We start from the raw sequence: 21,837 nt of genomic DNA on the forward strand, positions 1-21,837 counted from the left end.
CATCCAGGCAGATGAGCTCCAAGCCAGCTCAAACGTCAGGGGGTGAAGAGAGCACATCCAGCAAGCCACAGTCAGAGAAACAGGACTACACTGAAAAACAGGCCAATCTCCAACATCTATAAACAAAGGTGTTGATGGCAGCAGCACAGCTGATATTTCTCTCCAGGATGGAGTGACAGCCAAATAGGAACAGACGAGTTTGCTATTGACATGCTATTGAGTTTGTATGCTTTTTATACTGTATACATAACCCTTTAGTAGATCAGAAAGATAATTCCTGCATGACTGAGAGTCTTTACCAGTATCAGAGAGAGTATTTTGATTGCAGGGTAAAACACTTATGTTTGGTCTAATTGAACCAGAATACCCTATCCTACCCCTTCTATGTCCCTTACCTTATGGCTTCCTTTTATCAGTGTGTCTTCTTTTGATTATTTCTACAAAGACCACGAGAGTGCATCCCAAGTCACTGTTCTGTCAGCAGATTCTGTCACCAGAGCTGTGGTTTGATGCACTGTCTTGCTATTGTCAATAATGTCTATTGTATGTTGCCCAGACCGTTAATGTAGATAGAGGGCTGTTTTTCTGTAGCTTTTGCCATATCAGATTATATCACATCATATCATATCGTATATAACTTTTATACTTTTGGGATTAAGTTCTGCCTTGTGATCTGTAAAATATTCAAAGCTGGCAATGTTTTTTTATTACCTAACCATGTCTTAAGCATCTCCACTTGCTTCCACTTTACTGTTATACATTACCTGGATTATCACATTTGACCTCAGTGAAGTACTATACTCCAAAATCTGTCGTTGTAATGTGAATGGGGGCTTGAATGCTTTGAGAAGACTCATAAAATTGTCAAGCTACTTATTTGTAAAAAAAAAAAAAAAAAAAAAAAAAACAGGCAGAAAGATAGACAGGAAGAAAACACCAAACATTTGTTGCACCCTGAGAGAAGATTTTGTAATTTCAAATGCTTCAACTTGAACAGTTAAAATATCGAGGAAATTACAGTAAATCGGCTGTAGAATAAGACAGTTATACAAGAGGCACACAGGGACACTGAGACGTAACAAATATTTCAAAGGATTAAAGAGAACTGTCCAAAAACCACTGAAATTGCGACAAATGTCACAAGAAAAAACAAAAGGGTTTTAGATGAAGTTTAATTTAATGTACTGCACTTAAAATAGGTAGATCTTTTTTTTTTCCTAAAATACAATAAAATTAAACTGAATAATAAATTGAGCCGATATAAAGACGGATCCGGATTTGTACCTGTGGCCAGGACCTCAAACAGTAACAGCAGCCAAGTTATTGGCTTGCTGCCAAAGGCTGAGAAACAGATACACACACAAACAGCACAAAAATGTTATGTGTGTGTCTCACTACTAACCCAGAGTCCCTCCCCCTCAGCCATTATCCCCGTCTTCTCGGCCCTCTGCCCTCCTCCCTGCTCAGCAGTGTTAGCATCACTCAGGCTGTCAGTAGATTACCCTCTGTCACTGAACTTTCTCACATTCAGCAGTGCTGGTTTGTGCATGTGTGCCAACGTGAAGCCTCAGCGCGCATTGTGCGATAGCCTTAAAATCCATTTGTCCAAATCACTAGTCATACAGCAGTGTCATAATCTGCAACTGTTTAACAATGGCTTTATATGGATGTGGGAGGAATCTCTAATGAAGGTCAGAGATTGCACAGGCCCACTTTGTTTTAGCTGTCAACAAGAAAGCCATTGAAACAACCTGAAATCTATCTTCAGACCAGAAACAGGAGATTTCATGCAGAACCTCTTCCTTGGGTAAGTTGAGCGTGACCCCAGTGGAATTTTTTCATTGATACATTTCTTTAGATTATTTGCATGCATTATATATTTCAGTATAAAAACAACTGTTTAAAAATAAATAATTATGTATTTTCATCTGTCTATCTATCAATCATTATATGGCTAACTATTGTAAAAAAAAAAAAAAAAGAAAAAGCTCTGCAGAGTTGGGCAGGAGCGCTGACCACATTGCTTTTCCCCTTGAAAAGCTTGCAAAACTCTCTCTGTCAATGTGAAACAACTTTCAGTGGAGGCAGTATTATGCTGTGGGGTTGGTGTCACTTGTCACATCGCCAAAAAACAAAACAACAATTGTTATCAGTTGTGCCAATTTCAGTACAGAGTCAGATATGCTGAGAGGATTTTGTAATCAGGGGCTATTCTGGCTCTTTGGTAACTACAGTAGCTCTATCCTCAATGATATCTAGCTTTATCTGACAGTTTATCAGACTACCACCAGAATTTGGTAGTGGAGAAGAAATTCAATCCCACTGAACACTTGGGGACTATAGCTCAGAAGTTCTATTTATGAAGGAGGTAGTAAACACAAGCAAAATTGCTGCCTTGGAACAATTGCTGGGTGGCTTTTTGATCGGGCTGAAGAGCAGCATCAGGAGGAAGTGAAAGCCTATTTTGGCTTCCTGCATTTTTAATGGACCACCAGATCCCCTGTTTCCTATGTAAATAAACAGTTAAATTGTCTATGTTTTTCTTTTTTAAGCTTCAATGATGAGAACCAATACATGACAGCAAACACCAGTCAACAGCAGAATAATCAGTAGGGAATTAGCACAGAGGATTTAGCATTTTTTTTAATCATTTGATCCAATCAAATAGTGAACACTGCTGCACACAAATATGTATGAGTTTTAATTCCAAATACTGCACTAATTAAGTGATTATGACAATTATGTTGTATACAATGATAATATTATTTATTGTATTATACCCTGGCTTAAATATTCAACTTTAAACCTATCTGACTATATGATATGGTTGAATTGTCTCTGCAAAGTGTCTTGAGATGTGAATTGGAACTAGATAAATAAACTGAATTGAATTGAACTGACAGGCTCTCGCTAAAGAGGAGAAATAAAAAAAAGGGCAAACAATCTAGTACATAAAACTTATTAACAATTCAGAAATTAAATTGAGAAGTAAAGTAAACAAAAATGGATAGATTGCTAGTGACTACATCATGAACTGGAGCGCAAAGTTACCAATTTATCTATTATTACAATCTGGACAGTACAAGTACCTCTGTGTGTATATGTGTGCAAATCCACATATAACAAGTGCCAAAGAATGATAAGACAGTAAAAGTAAAATCCCAACAGGGCTGCTTTGGAATAGAAAAACTCAAATATTTCCACTGTGTCTGCAAAAGAAGAGACAGAGAGTGTCACGCTTTTTCATGAACTAACAGGATTTAACCCTGGAATGCTGATTATGGAGAGAAATTTGTCAGAATTGGGGTTTTTCTTCTCCCTGTCCCATGAACTCATGTGAACAAAAAATGAGCAGCCTACTGTACCTGACTGCACTTAAAAGAATCCGTGCAGCAAGGGTTAGTTGCTCAACCTGCATTCTCTGTTGGCAAGTTTTAGAAGCCCCCAACCCAAACGATAGAGTTTATAAGTCAGTCTTTAACAGTTGGAGAATGCTAGCTGTAGTTTTTGTATAAAGTGAGTTTTAATGTGTTTCTTTTCCTTTATTTTGTTTTTATTTTCGGTTGTTTGTGTTTAGAGCTTGGTAAATCAACACAAAGTAAAAAAGTTATCCACTCACCCATATCCTCAGGGGGTGTGAGGAAGTGACCATATACTGTCTTGGTGACTGTTCCCAAAGGGTTGCTGGCCTCCAAAGTGTAGTTGCCATTATTTATGTGGGTTGGGTTTTGAAAAGTCAGACATCCCTCCAAGTAGTCCTGGTAGAAGTCCATGTCCGTTTTGATATATTCATTCTGCTGGATCTCCTTTTGTTTATAGAACCAACGCAGTTTGGGGTGTGGGTACCCACGAACTGTGAACTCGATGCAGGTGTCAAGGCGTTGTTCAGGCTCAGCCAACCTCAAAATTATTGGTGGAACTGTAGAAAGGAAGAAGACATCAAAAAACACATGAGACATTTTGATGCTAAATCTCTGTCATTGTGCAAAAACGCAAAACTGGTAGATCATCTAAAAGTTATCTTTGCATGATTCCTATTAGTCATTAAAATCCATATGCCTTTTAGAAAATATAAGTTTTAATGTGCAAAGGCCTTTATTGGTCAAGAATGTTACCCACCCCTTTGGCTAGGGAAAACCTTTTCTAAAATCTCAAGATATGCAGAAGCAGAATTAACCCAAAATACTTCACGAAACTGTGACATTTAAAAGGCAGGTTTCTTGCTTGAAGTACTGTTGGGCCTTTTACCAAACACTACATGTTCCAACAGCAGTTCATGGGACAATGATGAAGGAAAATGAATACTAGGACTAAGGAAATAGATTGTGGAAATTCTTTGGGTTAAAAAAGCCCATAGATTCACAACGCCACAAAGCTGAGAGGCAATTTATCTCTTTAATGCTATCAGCTCCACTTGGTGAACAGTTTATCCACCCATTTCTCTTTGCAGTGATTCATTTTTGCTGCTATATTAACAAAAGGAAATATTTTGCAGTTGGTATTACCTTGCACGTTTATCCTATGTTTTATCCCCTTCATCAAATCTACTCTATGATAATACAGCAGTGATTATGTCCTGCTTTTGCCTTGTGTAAGCAATAGGCTACCCAAAAGTACGGCAAAAACAGTTAGAAAATAATAGCTCAAAGGATAGCTTATCTATTTATTATCGGAAAAAAAAAAAAAAAATGGTTGTTGATATCTGGGACTATATGACATCACCCCTCAAAGATCCAACATTTTCAATAACTGTATTGGAGTCTAATTGACCAAATCACAGTTATTTCAGTATGGTCTGGTATGCTGAATAAAATCACCTCATAGAAAACACCTATACCCCTAGTATCAGCCTTTTTCTTATAGAGAAGAGATTAATTTGAATTTTTCAAGGTAAGACAGTCAAGAACAAGATGTGTCCAGTGCCTGTTATGTGGCATTTGAAATATGGTGAGAAACTCCATATTTCAAATGGTATAATTCTTGGACAAAATTTCAATTCAAATCCCACAGCTGACTGGTAGCTCAGAGTAATATTGTAACACAGCAGACTTCTAAGCAGTGGTGGATGGCCAATAGAGTCCACGAGGGCGCCGTCCCACCAACCCAATGACCCTTATTAAAAAATATATATATATTTTTATCATTAAATTTTAAATTAGCATTTAAAATATTACGAAATAAATTAATATGTATTTCTTACATATGCAAGATACATATTTAATCTTTAATGAATAGTAAAGCGTCATTTAATTTTTTGTCGGATTGGTGATGTATTTTCACCGTCGGGCACAAAAATCTTTGCCCATTGACTCTCATTAAAAGTTGTCCATGCACAGAAGCTCCACTGCAACACAAAAAGGAAAAGGAGAGCTGATGCGAAGCGTATTTGCTCACCACCTCCCGCCACAGTGCAGACGTTTTGTGGGTGATTGACAGGTTGAGTCGCAGGGGTTGGAGATGCATTGGAGAGAGAGATATAGAGAGAGAGAGATAGACATGGCGCAAGAACCGTCCTTTTCCAGGACCGGGTTTAGCAAGAAGGCTTGGCTAGCAGCATATAGTGAGGCTAATACTTTATTCTTCTTTCCCTGCCTCCTTTTTAAATCATCAGGATCTGAGCCAACACGGAATAAGAAAATTATAGTGTACTTTTTCTAGATGTGTGTTAATTTGCATAGTTTCTCTTAAATAAATACATTCTCAGAAAATAACTAGTTTTTATAAAAAATAAAAAAAAAAGCTGACTAATAGTGTCTCCATCATTAAACTGGTACATTTTTCTAGGTTTGTAACACAATACTGGACCATGTAAAACACAGATTTATCTTCACAAAGCTTCAGAAGGGCAAGATTTATGTACCGGTACAAAAACTAAACCTGTACATGGAATTATGTTTTGTTTTTATAAAGTGTTTTTATAATGTTTTTTGTTGTTGGCATTCATATAAATATACTGGTGTGATAACTTAGTATATGTTTGACTGGTTTTTGGTATATGTCTATTTTGAATAAAAAAAATAAAAAAAAACTCCACCAGCCGCCACTGCTTCTAAGGAATAAATAGTGCTGACTCTTTAGTAATTATCTCTATGTCACTTCCTCATTTAGCAGATCTGAGTAGTACCAGTTGATTTAAAATCTAAAGCACTTCTTTCTTTCCAGTTATTACACAGAGATAGTGTAAGGGCTTAAAGCCCTTTTAAGAAGACTCAAAATTATATTATATTCACAGTTTTTCATATCTGCTCTCCTCATCGCTTGCATTTTTGTGTAAGATAAGATGAATTGGATAAACAATACACAGCTCAAAGGGACAAAATAGCATCTTACTACTTGGACATCCCTGAGAAATATGCATAAGTCAATACAGGTTTGATCCAGAAGCTAAATGCACCACTTAAATGCCTCCCAAACAAAAAGTGACTCCAACTTGTAGCTCATAAAGACTGAGCTTCACCCTGGGATGCAGAGTGAGGCAGTGGGTCTTGCTGCAAGAAGATTCCCAGCCCAGGGTCTTTCTGCATGGAGTTTGCATGTTCTCCCTGTGCATGCTTGGGTTCTCTCTGGGTATTCCTCCCACAGTTCAAAAACATAAGTATTAATTTACTTTTCCAAATCCTCCTTAGGTGTGAGTGTGTGTGAATGGTTGTTTGTTCTGTTTGTCTCTGTGTTGCCCTGCGATGGACTGGCGACCTGTCCAGGGTAGACCCGCCTCTTGCCTGTAGACAGCTGGAGATAGGCACCAGCATCCCTTGTGACCTCAGCAGGGATAAGCATGATGTAAAATGAATGGATGGATAGAGCTTCAACCTTTAGAGAAAACTCAGTCTTCTTTGTCAAATGATTCATTGTCAGCACCCTAAAGTCTGTATCTATTGATTCTAATAGAGCAATACTTACACTGACCCCTACTTTGCTTTCAGCCATAAACTCAGCTCTGTGACTAAGCCCCTTAGGAAATTAGCAAGATAACAGATATGGGACTATGGGCAAAAAAGGAGAGCCATGTAGCAATTGTATCTTGGCTGGGGATAATTATTATTAACTAAGTATAAAAATCATTTACAAGATAAAAAGAAAATAAAAAAACAATCCACTGGACTTTGTTTCCAAGTTTTAAGATGTTGAGCTTCCCATCTAGGCAGCTCTTTCAATTCAAAATGTCAGAAATAGCATTGAGTTTGAGGTTTTACACAGTAACCCATCAAAGCCTTGTTTTTGTTTTGAAAACATGCAAATTGAAACGGATGAACGGTTCCACCCCTGTGCAATGGGTTGTTTTTGGGTTTTTTTTGTTAGCCTGCAATGCCCCATACATGTCTATGTCTCTGAAAGTGGGTCGTTAAAGGGAATTGAAAAGATACAAATGCAATTTCAGTGTTTAAATCAGTCAAATTAAAATGGTAAAAAGAGAGTAAATGCAAATGCCATTTTATATAAGCATTTTTTATCTTCAACTTTATAGCCTAAATAACCATAAAGCAAAGTAGCACCATAACTCTGTTTTAGTGATTGGAACACATAATTTCACAAATTTCTTTAGTGACAGAAAATATTACAATAAAGTAATTTTACTTATCTAAACCAGAAGCCTTGTACATGTGTGAACGGTGTGGGGGTGTGTGCTGAGCTGCAATTTTTCAGCAAGAAAAGAAGGAAGACATGGAAAAACGCAGAGGAACAAGAATTGAAGTGAGGGCGTGTATAGAGCTGTATGGCACCAAGACAAGAAGAAAACACAGAGGAGAGGAAAAAAAATGTAATTCTCGCCTTGATAGACAGTAAGGGACCAATACACTTCCCCCTCAGCATGGCTGTCAGCCCAGTCTTAGTCAATGCGATGCAAGTCATTATTGCGCAGCTTGATTGTCCATGTGATCATGGTGTCCTCGTACTGTCCACACAGATGACAAGCTTTCATAACTACATGTCTCCGATCAGTGAGAACTCTGAACACAAAGCCAGTCGTGCCATGTTATTTAGGGCAGGCACAGTTTTGTGACAGTAGAGGGAACAAAGCTGGAAAAAAACGTGTTAAATTCCTCAATGTTATCTAAGTAGATGTATTTCTAACTGGCTTTTTAGCATGAATTAATTCCAGACATTGGTAGAAACTCACCAAAACAAAAGAAACACACATACTGCCATGGTTCTGCCATCGTAGTGAGGACCATGTGTTGATTCCCATTGACTTCAATTGATTTTCTGTTTTTCAACCCTTTCTATGCCCTAACCCTAAACCTAACCATTACCAATGCATACCTCACCCTAACCAACTGACACCTTAGCCCTAAACGTAACCATTAGCAAAATAGCATGTGAAGACTGGCAAACTATCCTCACTTTGCAACAACTGGTCCTCAATTTGACGGTGAAATTGGAAAAATGGTCCTCTCTCTGGCAGCTAGACAGGTACACACACCCCCAATCACACACACACACACACACAATCGTTTTGCTAAATGTATTGAGGACCATGTGTTAACTCCCATTGCGATTCCATTTATTTTCAGTCATATTGAGCTGGTTTTATGCCCTAACCCTAAAAATAACCCTAAACCTAACCATTCTTAATGCACATCTCATCCTAACCATAACCCATTCAACACCTTACCCCTAACCTAACCACTATCAAAATACCTTGTGAGGACCAGCAAAATGTCCTCACTTTACAACAACCGGTCCTTAATGTGATGGTGAAATAGATGTAAAAAAAATTGTCCTTAATCTGATTCCTACACATTCTGATTCCCCACACACTCTTCATTCACTCACTCCAACAGAGCGGTGCAAGAGTATTGCTTTTCACAAATGATTAGGGTGAAATGGTAGACAGACAGACAGATTGGGGCCTTGTCTGGAGAAAGGTGGGTGCTGCTCTGATATGTCTTGATAATATATGGTGTGTCAAATAGTGAAATTCCTGAGTTATACATTGGTATGGATCCTGAAAGAACAAGATCCTGGATGCAAGCAACTCAAATGAGCTTCCTTTATAGGGCGGCTGAACTTGACCTTTGTGATGAGGTGAAGAGTTCCATCAATGGCTAATTACTTGCAGCAAAACTGTTGCTCAAACAGTTGAAATTAGTTCAGTAAAATGGAATGTCTGAACAAGATACTTCCAGGGCGATTCCATTTGGAAGTTTTACAGGCAAATCTAGCATAGACAAGATCCTGCAGAAAACCTAGAACTTGCGTGCCTGAGGGATGCCTGTTTTCTAACCTCTTTAATCTGGTTTGAAATAGTTAAAACATAATCAATGGATAGGGTGTTTAATGCTAATTTCCAATGCAAATCCAATATTCTACTTAAATGTTATGTTCTTGCATCTGTGGGCTTTTCAGTTGTTAAAAAACATCTATACAGGTGCTGGTCATAAAATTAGAATATCATGAAAAAGTAGATTGATTTCAGTAATTCCATTTAAAAAGTGAAACTTGTATATTATATTCATACATTACATACAAACTCATATATTTCAGATGTTTATTTTGTTTAATTTTGATGATTACAAATGACAACAAATGAAAATCTCAAATTCATCATATCAGAAAATTAGAATATTGTGAAAAGGTTCAAAATTGATGGCCCCTGGTGCCACACTCTAATCAGCTAATTAACTCAAACCACCTGCAAAAGCCTTTAAATGGTCTTTCAGTTTAGTTCCATGGGCTACACAATCATGGGGAAGACTGCTGACTTGACAGTTGTCCAAAAGACGACCATCGACACCTTGCACAAGGAGGGCAAGACACAAAAGGTCATCGCTAAAGAGGCTGGCTGTTCACAGAGCTCAGTGTCCAAGCACATTAATAGAGAGGCGAAGGGAAGGAAAAGATGTGGTCGAAAAAAGTGTACAAGCAAGAGAGATAACCGCACCCTGGAGAGGATTGTGAAACAAAACCCATTCAAAAATGTGGGGGAGATTCACAAAGAGTGGACTGCAGCTGGAGTGAGTGCTTCAAGAACCACCACACACAGACGTATGAAAGACATGGGTTTCTGCTGTCGCATTCCTTGCGTCAAGCCACTCTTGAACCACAGACAGCGTCAGAAGCGTCTTGCCTGGGCTAAAGAGAAACAGGACTGGACTGCTGGTGAGTGGTCCAAAGTCATGTTCTCTGATGAAAGTAAATTTTGCATTTCCTTTGGAAATCAAGGTCCCAGAGTCTGGAGGAAAAGAAGAGAGGCACTTCATCCACGTTGCTTGAAGTCCAGTGTAAAGTTTCCACAGTCAGTGATGGTTTGGGGTGCCATGTCATCTGCTGGTGTTGGTCCATTGTGTTTTCTGAGGTCCAGGGTCAACGCAGCCACATACCAGGAAGTTTTAGAGCACTTCATGCTTCCTGCAGCTGACCAACTTTTTGGAGATGCAGATTTCATTTTCCAACAGGACTTGGCACCTGCACACAGTGCCAAAGCTACCAGTACCTGGTTGAAGGACCATGGTATCCCTGTTCTTAATTGGCCAGCAAACTCTCCTGACCTTAACCCCATAGAAAATCTATGGGGTATTGTGAAGAAGAAGGTGCAATACACCAGACCCAACAATTCAGAAGAGCTAAAAGCCACTATTAGAGCAACCTGGGCTATCATAACACCTGAGCAGTGCCACAGACTGATCGACTCCATGCCACGCCGCATTGCTGCAGTAATACAGGCCAAAGGAGGCCCAACTAAATACTGAGTGCTGTACATGCTCATACTTTTCATGTTCATACTTTTCAGTTGGCCAACATTTCTATAAATCCTTTGTTTTTATTGGTCTTCAGTAATATTCTAATTTTCTGATATGATGAATTTGAGATTTTCATTTGTTGTCATTTGTAATCATCAAAATTAAACAAAATAAACATCTGAAATATATGAGTTTGTATGTAATGTATGAATATAATATACAAGTTTCACTTTTTAAATGGAATTACTGAAATCAATCTATTTTTTCATGATATTCTAATTTTATGACCAGCACCTGTAGTCACTAGAAAAACATTTTCAGAGAAAAAGTTAGGGCTACATTATGAACTTCTCCATGACAGTAATGCATAATTTTTTGTCGCTGAATTAGACTGACCTTAAGATTTAAACTACTAAGAATTACAATTCAAAGGGCAGCAGTACTCATCAATGCAAAGCATTTCATAAGGATAACGCCGTTCACAACTTTGTTTAATAAAACTACCAACTCGATTGACCATGTCAATAATGGAATGCTAGGCTGGATCACATGAAGGACAAAATAAAGCAAACAAGTAAAGCTTTGCCAGTCCCCATTGCAGTAGAGCTGTTATTGTTCGTGACAGCACCAGAACAATGTGCCTGCTGAACTTGCATTGTGGTTAATTACACTTTCGCAAAAATAGCGAGCTCATCTTTGAATGCAGAGAATGTCGCTTGACGGCTGGTAATTTCGCTGTCAATCAGATTACTCCCTAATCAGAGCAGCAGTTTAAGCTATTTTATGACATTTCCAGAGACAATAGGCTGCACAGGGGAGGAAATGTAATTACCACCAGAGCATGTGGTGAAAAATTAATAAGTTAATTTGCAGCACCAGCAGAGTGTCAACAGGAAAGAAAAAAGTGCCTGGAGATGTACATCCATTGAGTGTCCGTGTAAAGGAAGCCCTGCAGATGTGACGCTGCAAAGTCAATCTGTCACTCTTGCATGGGTCTCAGCAGCCCGGCTCCAACAGGGAGTGTTTGAATTGTTGACAAATCTCCCTTGTCCTGTAGCGTGATGCATTACAAACAGCCACAATAGATTGTGCTCTACAAGAAGAAGCTTGCTGCAAAGAGAAAAATGTCAGGCATCTTTGATAAATATTGGTTTTAAATACAGTCTGTCCTAAACATGCCCAAGGCCAATATACTGAATAGACTTATGTAACAACTGAAGTATATCGTGTAATTCATTGTCTCAACGTTAGACAGACATTCTGACGGTTACCAAATCATCATTGCTTTATCATGGCTTAGGGATGGAATTTTTTTTTTCTATCCTTTCCGCTGAGATCAAGGCTGAGCTTTCATGTGGGCTGGAGGCTACATACTTGTTAATTGGCTACATCAATTTCACTTGGTTTGTTACTGTGCAACACCTCATTGCATTCTAAATGTACCTGCATAATTTGGGTGCTCAGCTTGATGAAGGAGATTTTTTACCCTACCCCAACCCCCATTCTAAATTATTCTCTCAGACTGTCTGTGTTATTAATACATGATATATTCCCATCACTGAAATAAGCCTATCAAAGTTGCCTTGAAAGAATTTGCATGAAAGACATTCAACAAATTCACTTAGCCTGCTGCATTCACAAGCTACATGAAACATATATATTGCTTTTGCAAAGCATTTATTTGCTTTTGGTTGTCTGTTTTGTGGAATCTTTGAACTATAAAGCCTTGTAATGTGTAAAACTACATACACCCCAATTTTATATTCGTCACCAGTATCCCATTGCACTCATGGGCGTAGGTTTGCATAGGGACCATAGGGACATGTCCCTACCAAAATTTTGAACCGACCTAATTGTCCCTACCAATAATTGGATGTGAGCAACATGTTTATAATTTCCAGCAGTAGTTGTTGCAGCAGAGGCTTCTTTTCCTCTCGCAGCTCCTCTGCCTGGTCTCTCCTGTCCCTTTCATGTAGCAGCGCATGGAACTGTGCTGCGCTGCTTAACTCAACTCTCATTGGTTGTTCTGCCTTAAGTTCCGCCTTCTCTCTCTCTGATTGGCTGTTTTTTAGTCCGCGTGTGCTTGGAGCACAACATTGAAAATTTATTCACACTAGAATGCAGCGGTTACTGCAATTAATATTAGGCTACAAAACTAGTCCCAATAAAAAAAATGAATATCATGTACACTAAAAAACAAAAACCTTTTTTTTTTTCTTTTATAAAACGAAATATTCTGAGTCAGCCAGGAGTTCTGAAGACTGCTGGAAAAATGGGCAAATAAAGGCTGTAAGCCATCAACATTTCTGATTCTTAGCCACAGCCAACTAAAACAGAAAATGTGAGGGTTTCCTTTTTACCGATATTTAGTTGATATTACTGTTTTCATTTTTTTGTTTTTATTTTTACAATTTTGATATAACTGATCTAAGTGGGTTGCTCTGTGGGGAAAGGCACATTTTACATTTATATTACTGTATGTTTTAAAGTCTCTATACTCCAGTTAATGATGAATCACTTACTAAATTAGTTGACGATTATTGAAATAATCAATTAATATGATTCATTTTTTTCAGCCTCAGATGAAATACATGAAATGGGCGACACAGAGTAACTACAGCCCAGATGTTCAACTTTTATAGTGAAGTTAGTATTTTAATGAATGTATTATTTTGCTTGATACAGAGAGAGAATAGTAGGTACAAATATTAGAGTGGGGTTTAACTCTGCACAATTCTATATCTTCAAAAGAAAATACTGTATTTACCTTCTCTCTTAGTCGTTCAAATGAAACCGTTTTCAAAGTGGAAAACAGTCCTAATTCCACATTCATCAGAGCCGGTGATACTTCAAACATTGATAAACAGCATCTAATGAGTGTAGAGCTTATAACATTTTTATTAATGGAGCAAAATGTTGCTTTTCTCTTTTAACAATGAATTCCTCTTATCAGTACGGATGCTCACATCGAGCATAAAAAATGGCACGCATATTGCATAGCACCAATGACACCAGACCAATAGTGTCCCTACCAAAGTTCAAATCAAACCTACGCCCTTGATTGCACTATATTGGGATGAGCATAACAGATCACTTTAAATCAAAAGGACGTGTTGCCATTTCTACTTCATACTGAAAAACTGGAAAGTGAGGAAGGCATTTGTATTAATTCCCCATTTACTCTGCTTAATATGAGTAGTGCCATTAAGAAAATACAGTGCAAGGACTTGCCAGATAGGTAAATAGAGGGGTGTATTTAATTTAGGTATAAATAGAACTGTTGTAAACTAACAAAATTACAAAGAACGGGGAACACACCAGACAGATCAGTAATGAAAATATTGACACAGCTCTCAATAGACTGTTTAAAGCATCATCTAAATAAAAATTTGAAAATTAGACCGAAAACATCATCAATCCCTTAAACAACCAAGAGGCATATCTTGCCACAGTAACTCCTGACGTTCTTCAGAAAGCCAAAGCTCAGGTGGGAAAACTAATAGTCATCTGAGAAATCTGGCCTTGTTCAAAATCCTAATTTAGGTTTTACCAGCTTGCAGGGGATAGCAAAATATGAGAGATGCCCTTGCAGTAAAGCAGGTCAGAGCATGTTATAGTAAAACCAGGTCAGAGTTGATGAAAAATAGAATAGAAGCTAGAAAATATTGAGATTAAGACAGTGATTCACCCTCCAATACTATGTCTGAGCAGTACATAAAAAATTAATTGTATCATAATTTAACTGTAAGCAATGTCAATATCACTAGGAGCAGTTGAGACTGCAAACATATTAGCTAATTAATGTAAGTACCCTAGATTCTGGCACTGAATTTCTTTATTGAATACTTGTACATACTTTTTTATTGCAATACATGTCTTTATCAGAAAACTCACTCAAAATATCAGAACACAAATTTTCTTAATGCTGTGGAGCCCTATGTAGTCCAAGACTAAAACCTTTCACATACAGAGATTCAAATGGTTTAGAACAAACCATATCAGTGTATTGGAATGGTCCAATCAAACTCCAGACTTAGTTCAGGTGCAATTCAGTGCCAAGAACTGATGTTCACCTTAAAGGAATAGTACACCCAAAACATGATTAGCCTTCATTTTCTACTCACCCCCATGCTGAACAACACTCTGGAGTACTTTTTTGATATCTCAAATGCATCTGGAGATCTGGGAGGCTTCTTGCTGTCTGCTGACATTCAAATAATGGAGGTCCAATGCGCCCGAGGCAGAAAGGTCCATAAAAGTCCACAAAAAACGAGCCAATATTCCTCCATACTACTCGTCCAATGTATTCCAAGTGTCCTGAGTGGATAGCGTCCATAATTTACTCGAAACGAAGTCATTTAGAATGTTTTTAGAGCATAAACAGTAGTGTATAGGATTTCCTAAAATCGCGCGCATGCGAGTTCACGAGTCTACGGAAACCGCAGCAGACCAAACCAGATGAAAGTGCGCATTCAGCATCTGCTCTGCCGATAATGCAAGCGTAGAAGAAGAAATGTGCTGTTGACCTGTGCAAAGAAAGAAACAACGAAAGAAAAATGTCTGAGGACTTCAGTGTTGAGGAAGAGCATGAGTTCTTTGCCGAGCTGAATGCGCACTTTCATCTGTTTTGGTCTGCCGCGGTTTCCCTAGACTCGTGAACGTGGTTTTAGGAAATCCTATACACTACTGTTTATGCTCTAAAAACATTCTAAATGACTTCGTTTCGAGTAAATTATGGACGCTACCCACTCAGGACACTTGGAATACATTGGACGAGCAGTATGTTTTGGGTGTAGTATTCCTTTAACACCTCTTTCAGTAAAGCCTCTTCCCACTGAAAATACAGCTATAACACTTGTTTTTTAAACAATCTGCGTTTTATTCCCTTCCCACTGCCAAAAATAGCTTGATCTAACCCCTAACTGGCAGTTCCTGGGCCACTTTCCCCCCGCCGCTGCGTGTCTGGTGACATCACACTGGGCTAGTGTTAATGATTTAACATTTGCGTCAGAAGTCAGGAAAGTAAACAATGGACAGCAACATGTAATGAAGCCAGGGCATAGTGAGTGAGCTTTGTTTTTTTTTTTTTCTTTTATCTGTCCAACTCCCTCTTACCAGAGCTGCTCCATATTTATTGAATGTAAAAAGAGTTGTTTCCAGCTTGTTAGATTAGAAGCGACTGGCACTGATGGTTGACGTCCGTCCGTTGCGTTCAATGGTATCATGTAATTTAGCGTTTCAATCAGGCTCTGGTGTTCCCATAGCATGCTCATCAGAGCCGAGGTGATTTTAACATGGATCGCTTTCTGAGTTGTTTTAACCTGGTTAGACAGGCGTGAGTGAGTTGTTCCCACTGCCGCTAAAAGCCCATTGTTCCCAGGTTTAAACAGGTTTTTCGGCCAGTGGAAAAGGGGTATAAGAGAAAGCTTTGGCTGTTTTGCAAAGTATACATGGCAAAAATTCCAGTTTCTGGATGTAAAAAAAAATAAAAAATCATGCCCAGATTTATTTCTGTACCTGCAGTAAAAGTATATATATATATATATATATATATATATATATATATATATATATATATATATATATATATATATATATATATATATATATATATATATATATATATTGTGCCTTTAAATCATGCAAAATTTGGGGATATTAACTGATTCTTTATTAAATTGATTTTGGAAAATTACGGTGTCAACTACATAAATTACTTATAAAATATAAAATGTTTAACTTTTACCAAACCGTGGCAGACCCAGCTGAACTGATGTCCTCACATGTGGATAAGCCTCTTGCTCAGTGGTAGGTAACTAGATTTCATTCCAAGTAATCACTGCACCAGCAGGCTTTGCTGATTAACGCCTTTAGCAAAAGAGAAAAGTGATTTCACATTTGAGGCATTTCACCCTTATTCAGGATATCTTTGACAGGTGAGCAAATAAGATTTAATAACCAAAACACAACTGCTGGGATACAACAATACAGATGTCACATTGAGAGCTTATCTGTTCTTTATTCCCTGTAGCATGGTTGATTGGAGTTGTTTTTATCCAATCCTGAGGGAACAACGTGACACATTAGCAATTTTAGCCATGCTGGCAGGATGTTTCAATGCCTTCTGTCCAGTTCAAGATACGCTCATTACTCTTGGATGGGGGGGATGTAACATTTTGTATTTTAATGCTCCCTCAAGGGTGAGTGCTGCTAAATTTGATTAGCTTTTTCCGATCTTTGAACAAAACAGTGATCTGAATGTTGTACATTATGTTGCATGGCCTCTCAAGGATGTTGCTGGACATTTGTTCCCAAGAGGAAAACAAGGTATTATGTATAAGGTCAACACAAAGGCACCATTTTGTGGTCAGAAGCAATGCATTCTGGTAACAAGTAGCTAAAATTATCCGACCTCTGGAGCACTGAAATAAAGTGGTTAAAGGTTGATATACACTTCTATGTTTTGAGCAATGTAAACCATAGTTTACTTTAAATTAAAACAAATAGCCCTACTCATGTTGGAATTTAAGCAAACTAGAAATGCGGTTTAAAATGGAGCTAATTAGTTTCAATAATAATATGGAAAAATATTTCAAATCATCTTCTACAGGTGTTTTATATATAAAAAAAAAAGTCTATAAGAAAGTTAAAGCAGCAGAAGAAAGCCCAAGTGTGTTGCTATACAGATGTAGATTTTTGGGCCAGCCAACTAATGTTTAGAATATTATAACTGAATGGCAATGCATCAGACACAACATTGCAGATAAGCTCAAGGCTGCTATTAATGGTAAAGTGAAGCATTTTATTTTTCTTGTGGATCATCAAAATAAGTGGTGTTCCTAACTGTCAATCATTCTGGAGATATGTTTACGTACAGCCTTCCTACGTGCTTGTCCCCATTTTCACGTGGTGAGTCTGACATAGTGGAAAAATGGTAAATCTTCTTACAGAAAGTAAGCTTGGATGAGCGATGCAAACAGAAACAGAGTGTGCACAAGGAGAAATAGGCCTGTGCATGCTCTCGTACAAGTTTAATAGGCGTTCCCTCGCGGGAGTGGCTACAGGGTTATGCATGTGCATTTTAAAGTGGAGAGGGCAGGTTTTTTCAAAAAATAGCAGAGGTCCTACAATATACCTTTAAATCAATTTTAACATTTCAGCAGAGCCACAGGTTATTCCACTAAAATACATAACACTGTAAGTATTCATGAGTTTTTACTGAACATCATACATTTATTAATCTTTTTAAATGCTTAAAACATTGTTAATAAGGAATATTGGATACATTTCTAGGTTTTCAAACAGGTAGCATTTTTAGCATGTTACCCAGAATGTAACTCACAATGATGTCTGATTTTCATTGATCTAAAAAGTGAAGCCACAACAAAATCCCCTTAGAATTAGACACCTGTTAATTACTGTAGAGGACTACATCTCTGATCTGCTTCTCCAGCAATCTACATTAACCCTACCTCTCTCCACTTTCTGTAAATATTGTCTTCATATTTAGCCTCAAGTGTTCTTCCACACAGCATGACATTCACTTTGTAAATTAGGCTCCATTTAGAGTAGAACAGCTAACAAAGCAGGGCATGCTCTAGGTTGGGACTTTCCTGTGACTGACAACAAGATGTCTCATTGATCCGCTAAGTAACAACCCTTGGTTTTCTCTTCAAATAGTTTCCCCAAGGAAAACAGGCAATGATAAACTAAATGCCAAGGTCACATTTCAAAACATTAGTTTAAAATCCAGTAGTTTGCACTACAATTAATTAATCCTTCAAATCTGGAATAAATGTTTCTATTATTTAGAAAAGCCAGACAAACTTCTTGAGGTACTGATCTTGCATTTATGCTTTAGAAAAGCAAACATTTGAATGACAGTAACTTTGCACGCCTGATGGCCGAGTTAACAAGTTAACAAGTCTGTACTCACGTTCTTTTGAATTGAAAAATGGCCATTGGATCTGCCCAGAACTCCCTTGGTAAGAGGGTTATGACAACTCCATGGGCAATAGAGTGCAAAATTTGAAAGAGAAACGGCAACTGACAGAGCTTAAATAGTTTGAGGAAAAGTAGCTGCTCACTGTAGTGTATTATAAACATTAGCAGAGCATCGCTGTAGACCATGATTTTTAGGTTGATCTACTCATCTTGATCATGTAAACAAAACATAAACATCAATAAATGCTCTATATGAGTCAACTGAATAGTTGAAACAGGATTGATACATTAACAAACAACACATTTCACACGGCTATACACAAAACTTTTATATGGACTAAAGCCTATAAATCAGTAAGCTTTTTTCTAATGATTGTGTATCTTATGGAATAATTAGAAAAAACAGGTCTACCGCAGATCTGATTTAAATTCCACGAAACTACTAACTTTCTTGGTCTTCACCTGGCAGACTACTAAACAAATGTGCAAAACTGTGTTGCTGCATGTGTGACTTCATTTCCATCTCTGTGCTGTGTCGTGCTGTACTCATTTCTCACCAATGGGAGCAAAAAAAATCACATGCCTTGATTTCTTGTAATTAAGTAATTGAAAAGTAAGTAAAAATGTATGGGCATTATACCATTAAAAAAGTTCAGTACAAACGTAAAAGAAAAATCACTAAAACCATCAAAATGAAGTGCTCAGAAAATCATCAAAAAAACAGAATCATCACACAGAATCATAAAATTCATCATCAAATACGCAACATGTTGATAGGAAGACAGTGAATGTTTAATAAGATATTTTGTTAAGAGCAGCTTGTCACCTGGATATGTATGCAGACACTAATCAAGGGCAGCTCTGAACAGGTGGGTCTTCAGCCTTGATTTAAAGGTAATTTAGCATTTCTGCTGTTTTGCAGTTTTTGCGGAGTTTGTTCCAGATTAAAGGTGCATAAAAAGGAAAGCTGCCTCTGCATGTTTGGTTCTGGTTCTGGGGATACAAAGTAGATTGAAAACAGTAGACCTGAGTGTTCTGACACAATTACAGTAAGTATTTAATCTATTGTGGTGCTAAACCATTAAACAATTTATAAACTAATTAAAGTATTTCAGAGACCGTTTTCAAAGCAACAGGTTGTCAGTATAAAGACTATAAAACCGGGGTGATGTTTTTTATCTTTCTAGTCTGAGTGAGAACATGAGCCCCAGCATTTTGGATTAGTTGCAGCTGTACGATTTATTATTTTGATAGATCCGTCAAGATACTATTGCAGTAATTGATGCGACTAAAGATGAAGTTCTAATTCTGAGTAATAATCAACTTACAAAAAGTACAATTTCAATACAAACTGGACCTAATGGGAAAAAAAATAAATTTACTTTGGTACAGTTCAATCAAGTAGACCATAGAAATTTTCTGGTGTGAATGCACTAAAACTAGGTCATTATTTGCATATGTTTAATCTGCTTTAATGCTATTCTAAAGCACTGAAGTAAGTTTTAAGGCAGTTTCTTCCAAACTAACACTCATTTTCAAATTATCCTATTTCGTCACTTTTATAGCTAAGCCAATATAGATGATAAAATATATCTTTCCACATTGATGCAGAAACTTTCATCTATTCTCCCCGTCAAGTGTTGCTTTGACCTTACTGGAGTGCCATTGGGCTATGAGAGAATTAAATTTCTCCACTGGTGAAATCCCACAAAACCACTTCATACTCCCTAAAAAGGAGGGGTAATGGACGGGTACCTGCTGGCATGTGACAGATGCCCAGAATAAGTAAGTGGCACATGTCGCCAAGCAACAAGCAACCATGTGCAGGCTGACAACAAGCCCAGTCAAACGTTGTGAACGGGCTAAAAGGAGAGCATGCTTTGAGGTAGAGCCTACGATATATGTTCAATCTGTGGCCAGGCCCACATTATGGATGGAGCATGTGATATATTTGTGATCATATTTATAATTTATTAGACATTACAAATTATTTATTATTAGTACATATGGAGCCCTCGATTGCCTAGTCCAAACCCATCTTATACTGCTTATTTTTGTCATCAGCACTCATGAATGCTTTGTGCTTTCTGCCATTTTACTGGTTGTTTTCCAGGCAGTTGAAAATATGTATACTAACATATATATATATATATATATATATATATATATATATATATATATATATATATATATATATATATATATATATTATTAAACTTTTACATTCCATTCCTCTGCATCTGTATAAAGGCAGCAGCATGGGTGTACTCTCATTGCTTTTGTCCTTGCACTGCTACATGTTGGATCTTCTCAGGCTTTTGTTACTGTATAGCGTCCCAGACGAGCCGCTGTTGCAATAACACCTTGCTATTCAGGAAATATAGGTTGTACATACAGAATGAAAATGAGAAAATGATTAAACTATAAATTAAATCACAGTCACCACTGCCATAACAAAGCCCTGCTTGAAAGCACAGGTTGTGGTTCAAATTTCAGTCCTCCAGGATACTCTTGTATGACGATGCCCTAAAATAATTATCTTCCTAATGGTTAACAAAGGGTAAAAGTCAACAGTTGGCTATAAAACATTGTTTAAATCTTGCTGTGTTACAGAGTGATCCTCCTGTTGTCAAATTAACTTCATTTTTATCTTCACTGGCAGCTAATATTTCTCTAGAGTATTTGCAAACACAGGTCACAGCTATCGCTTAACCTCAAAAAACACATTTGAGATTAAATGTAAACAGCTTTCCAAATTACAAGATTAAACTAATTAGTATTAAGTAATGAGTTTTTTTCTGTCAACATATCCCCCCTCTACGTGACAGGTATAGCAGCACACACAAGACGAACACAGAGGGCAAGTTCTGACAATTTTACCTCTGAACTTTAAACCCCAATATTTTAAAATTTAATAAATTTTAGGAAACCTCCAACTCACACTGAACATTAAGCTGGATCGACGAGTTGGTCATCCCAACCAAGTTCTCTGCGATGCAGGTCAGCTGGAAGTTGTTGTCGTCTCGGCTGATGTTAAAAAGGGTCAGGTTGATAGAGTGGATGTTCGGCCAGTAAACGTTTGACTGTGGAAACAGAGCCACAGGGATCAGATTAAGATAAGAGATGAAACTATCTCTCTGAACAAAAGATTGTGCAGTACATACTATTATACTGCTCTACTTTAAATTTTTAATCACTTAATTAAAACAAA

The 21,837-nt window shown here is 37.5% G+C and overlaps 1 protein-coding gene across 2 annotated transcripts in view; it reads right to left on the reverse strand.

Annotated features, from left to right (window-relative positions):
- The window catches only part of ntrk3b (neurotrophic tyrosine kinase, receptor, type 3b), a 374,712-nt gene that overhangs the window by 170,817 nt on the left and 182,058 nt on the right, over positions 1-21,837 (reverse strand). For both annotated transcript variants that reach the window (XM_038292890.1, XM_038292888.1), the window contains exons 7-8: positions 21,568-21,709; positions 3,620-3,919 (exon numbers count right to left, since the gene is read on the reverse strand). In XM_038292890.1, coding sequence (XP_038148818.1) covers positions 3,620-3,919; positions 21,568-21,709 — 442 coding nt within the window. The remainder of the gene's footprint in view (positions 1-3,619; positions 3,920-21,567; positions 21,710-21,837) is intronic.

This window comes from Cyprinodon tularosa, unplaced genomic scaffold (assembly GCF_016077235.1).
Source record: "Cyprinodon tularosa strain WSP-4 unplaced genomic scaffold, ASM1607723v1 ctg319, whole genome shotgun sequence".
Lineage (NCBI taxonomy): Eukaryota > Metazoa > Chordata > Actinopteri > Cyprinodontiformes > Cyprinodontidae > Cyprinodon > Cyprinodon tularosa.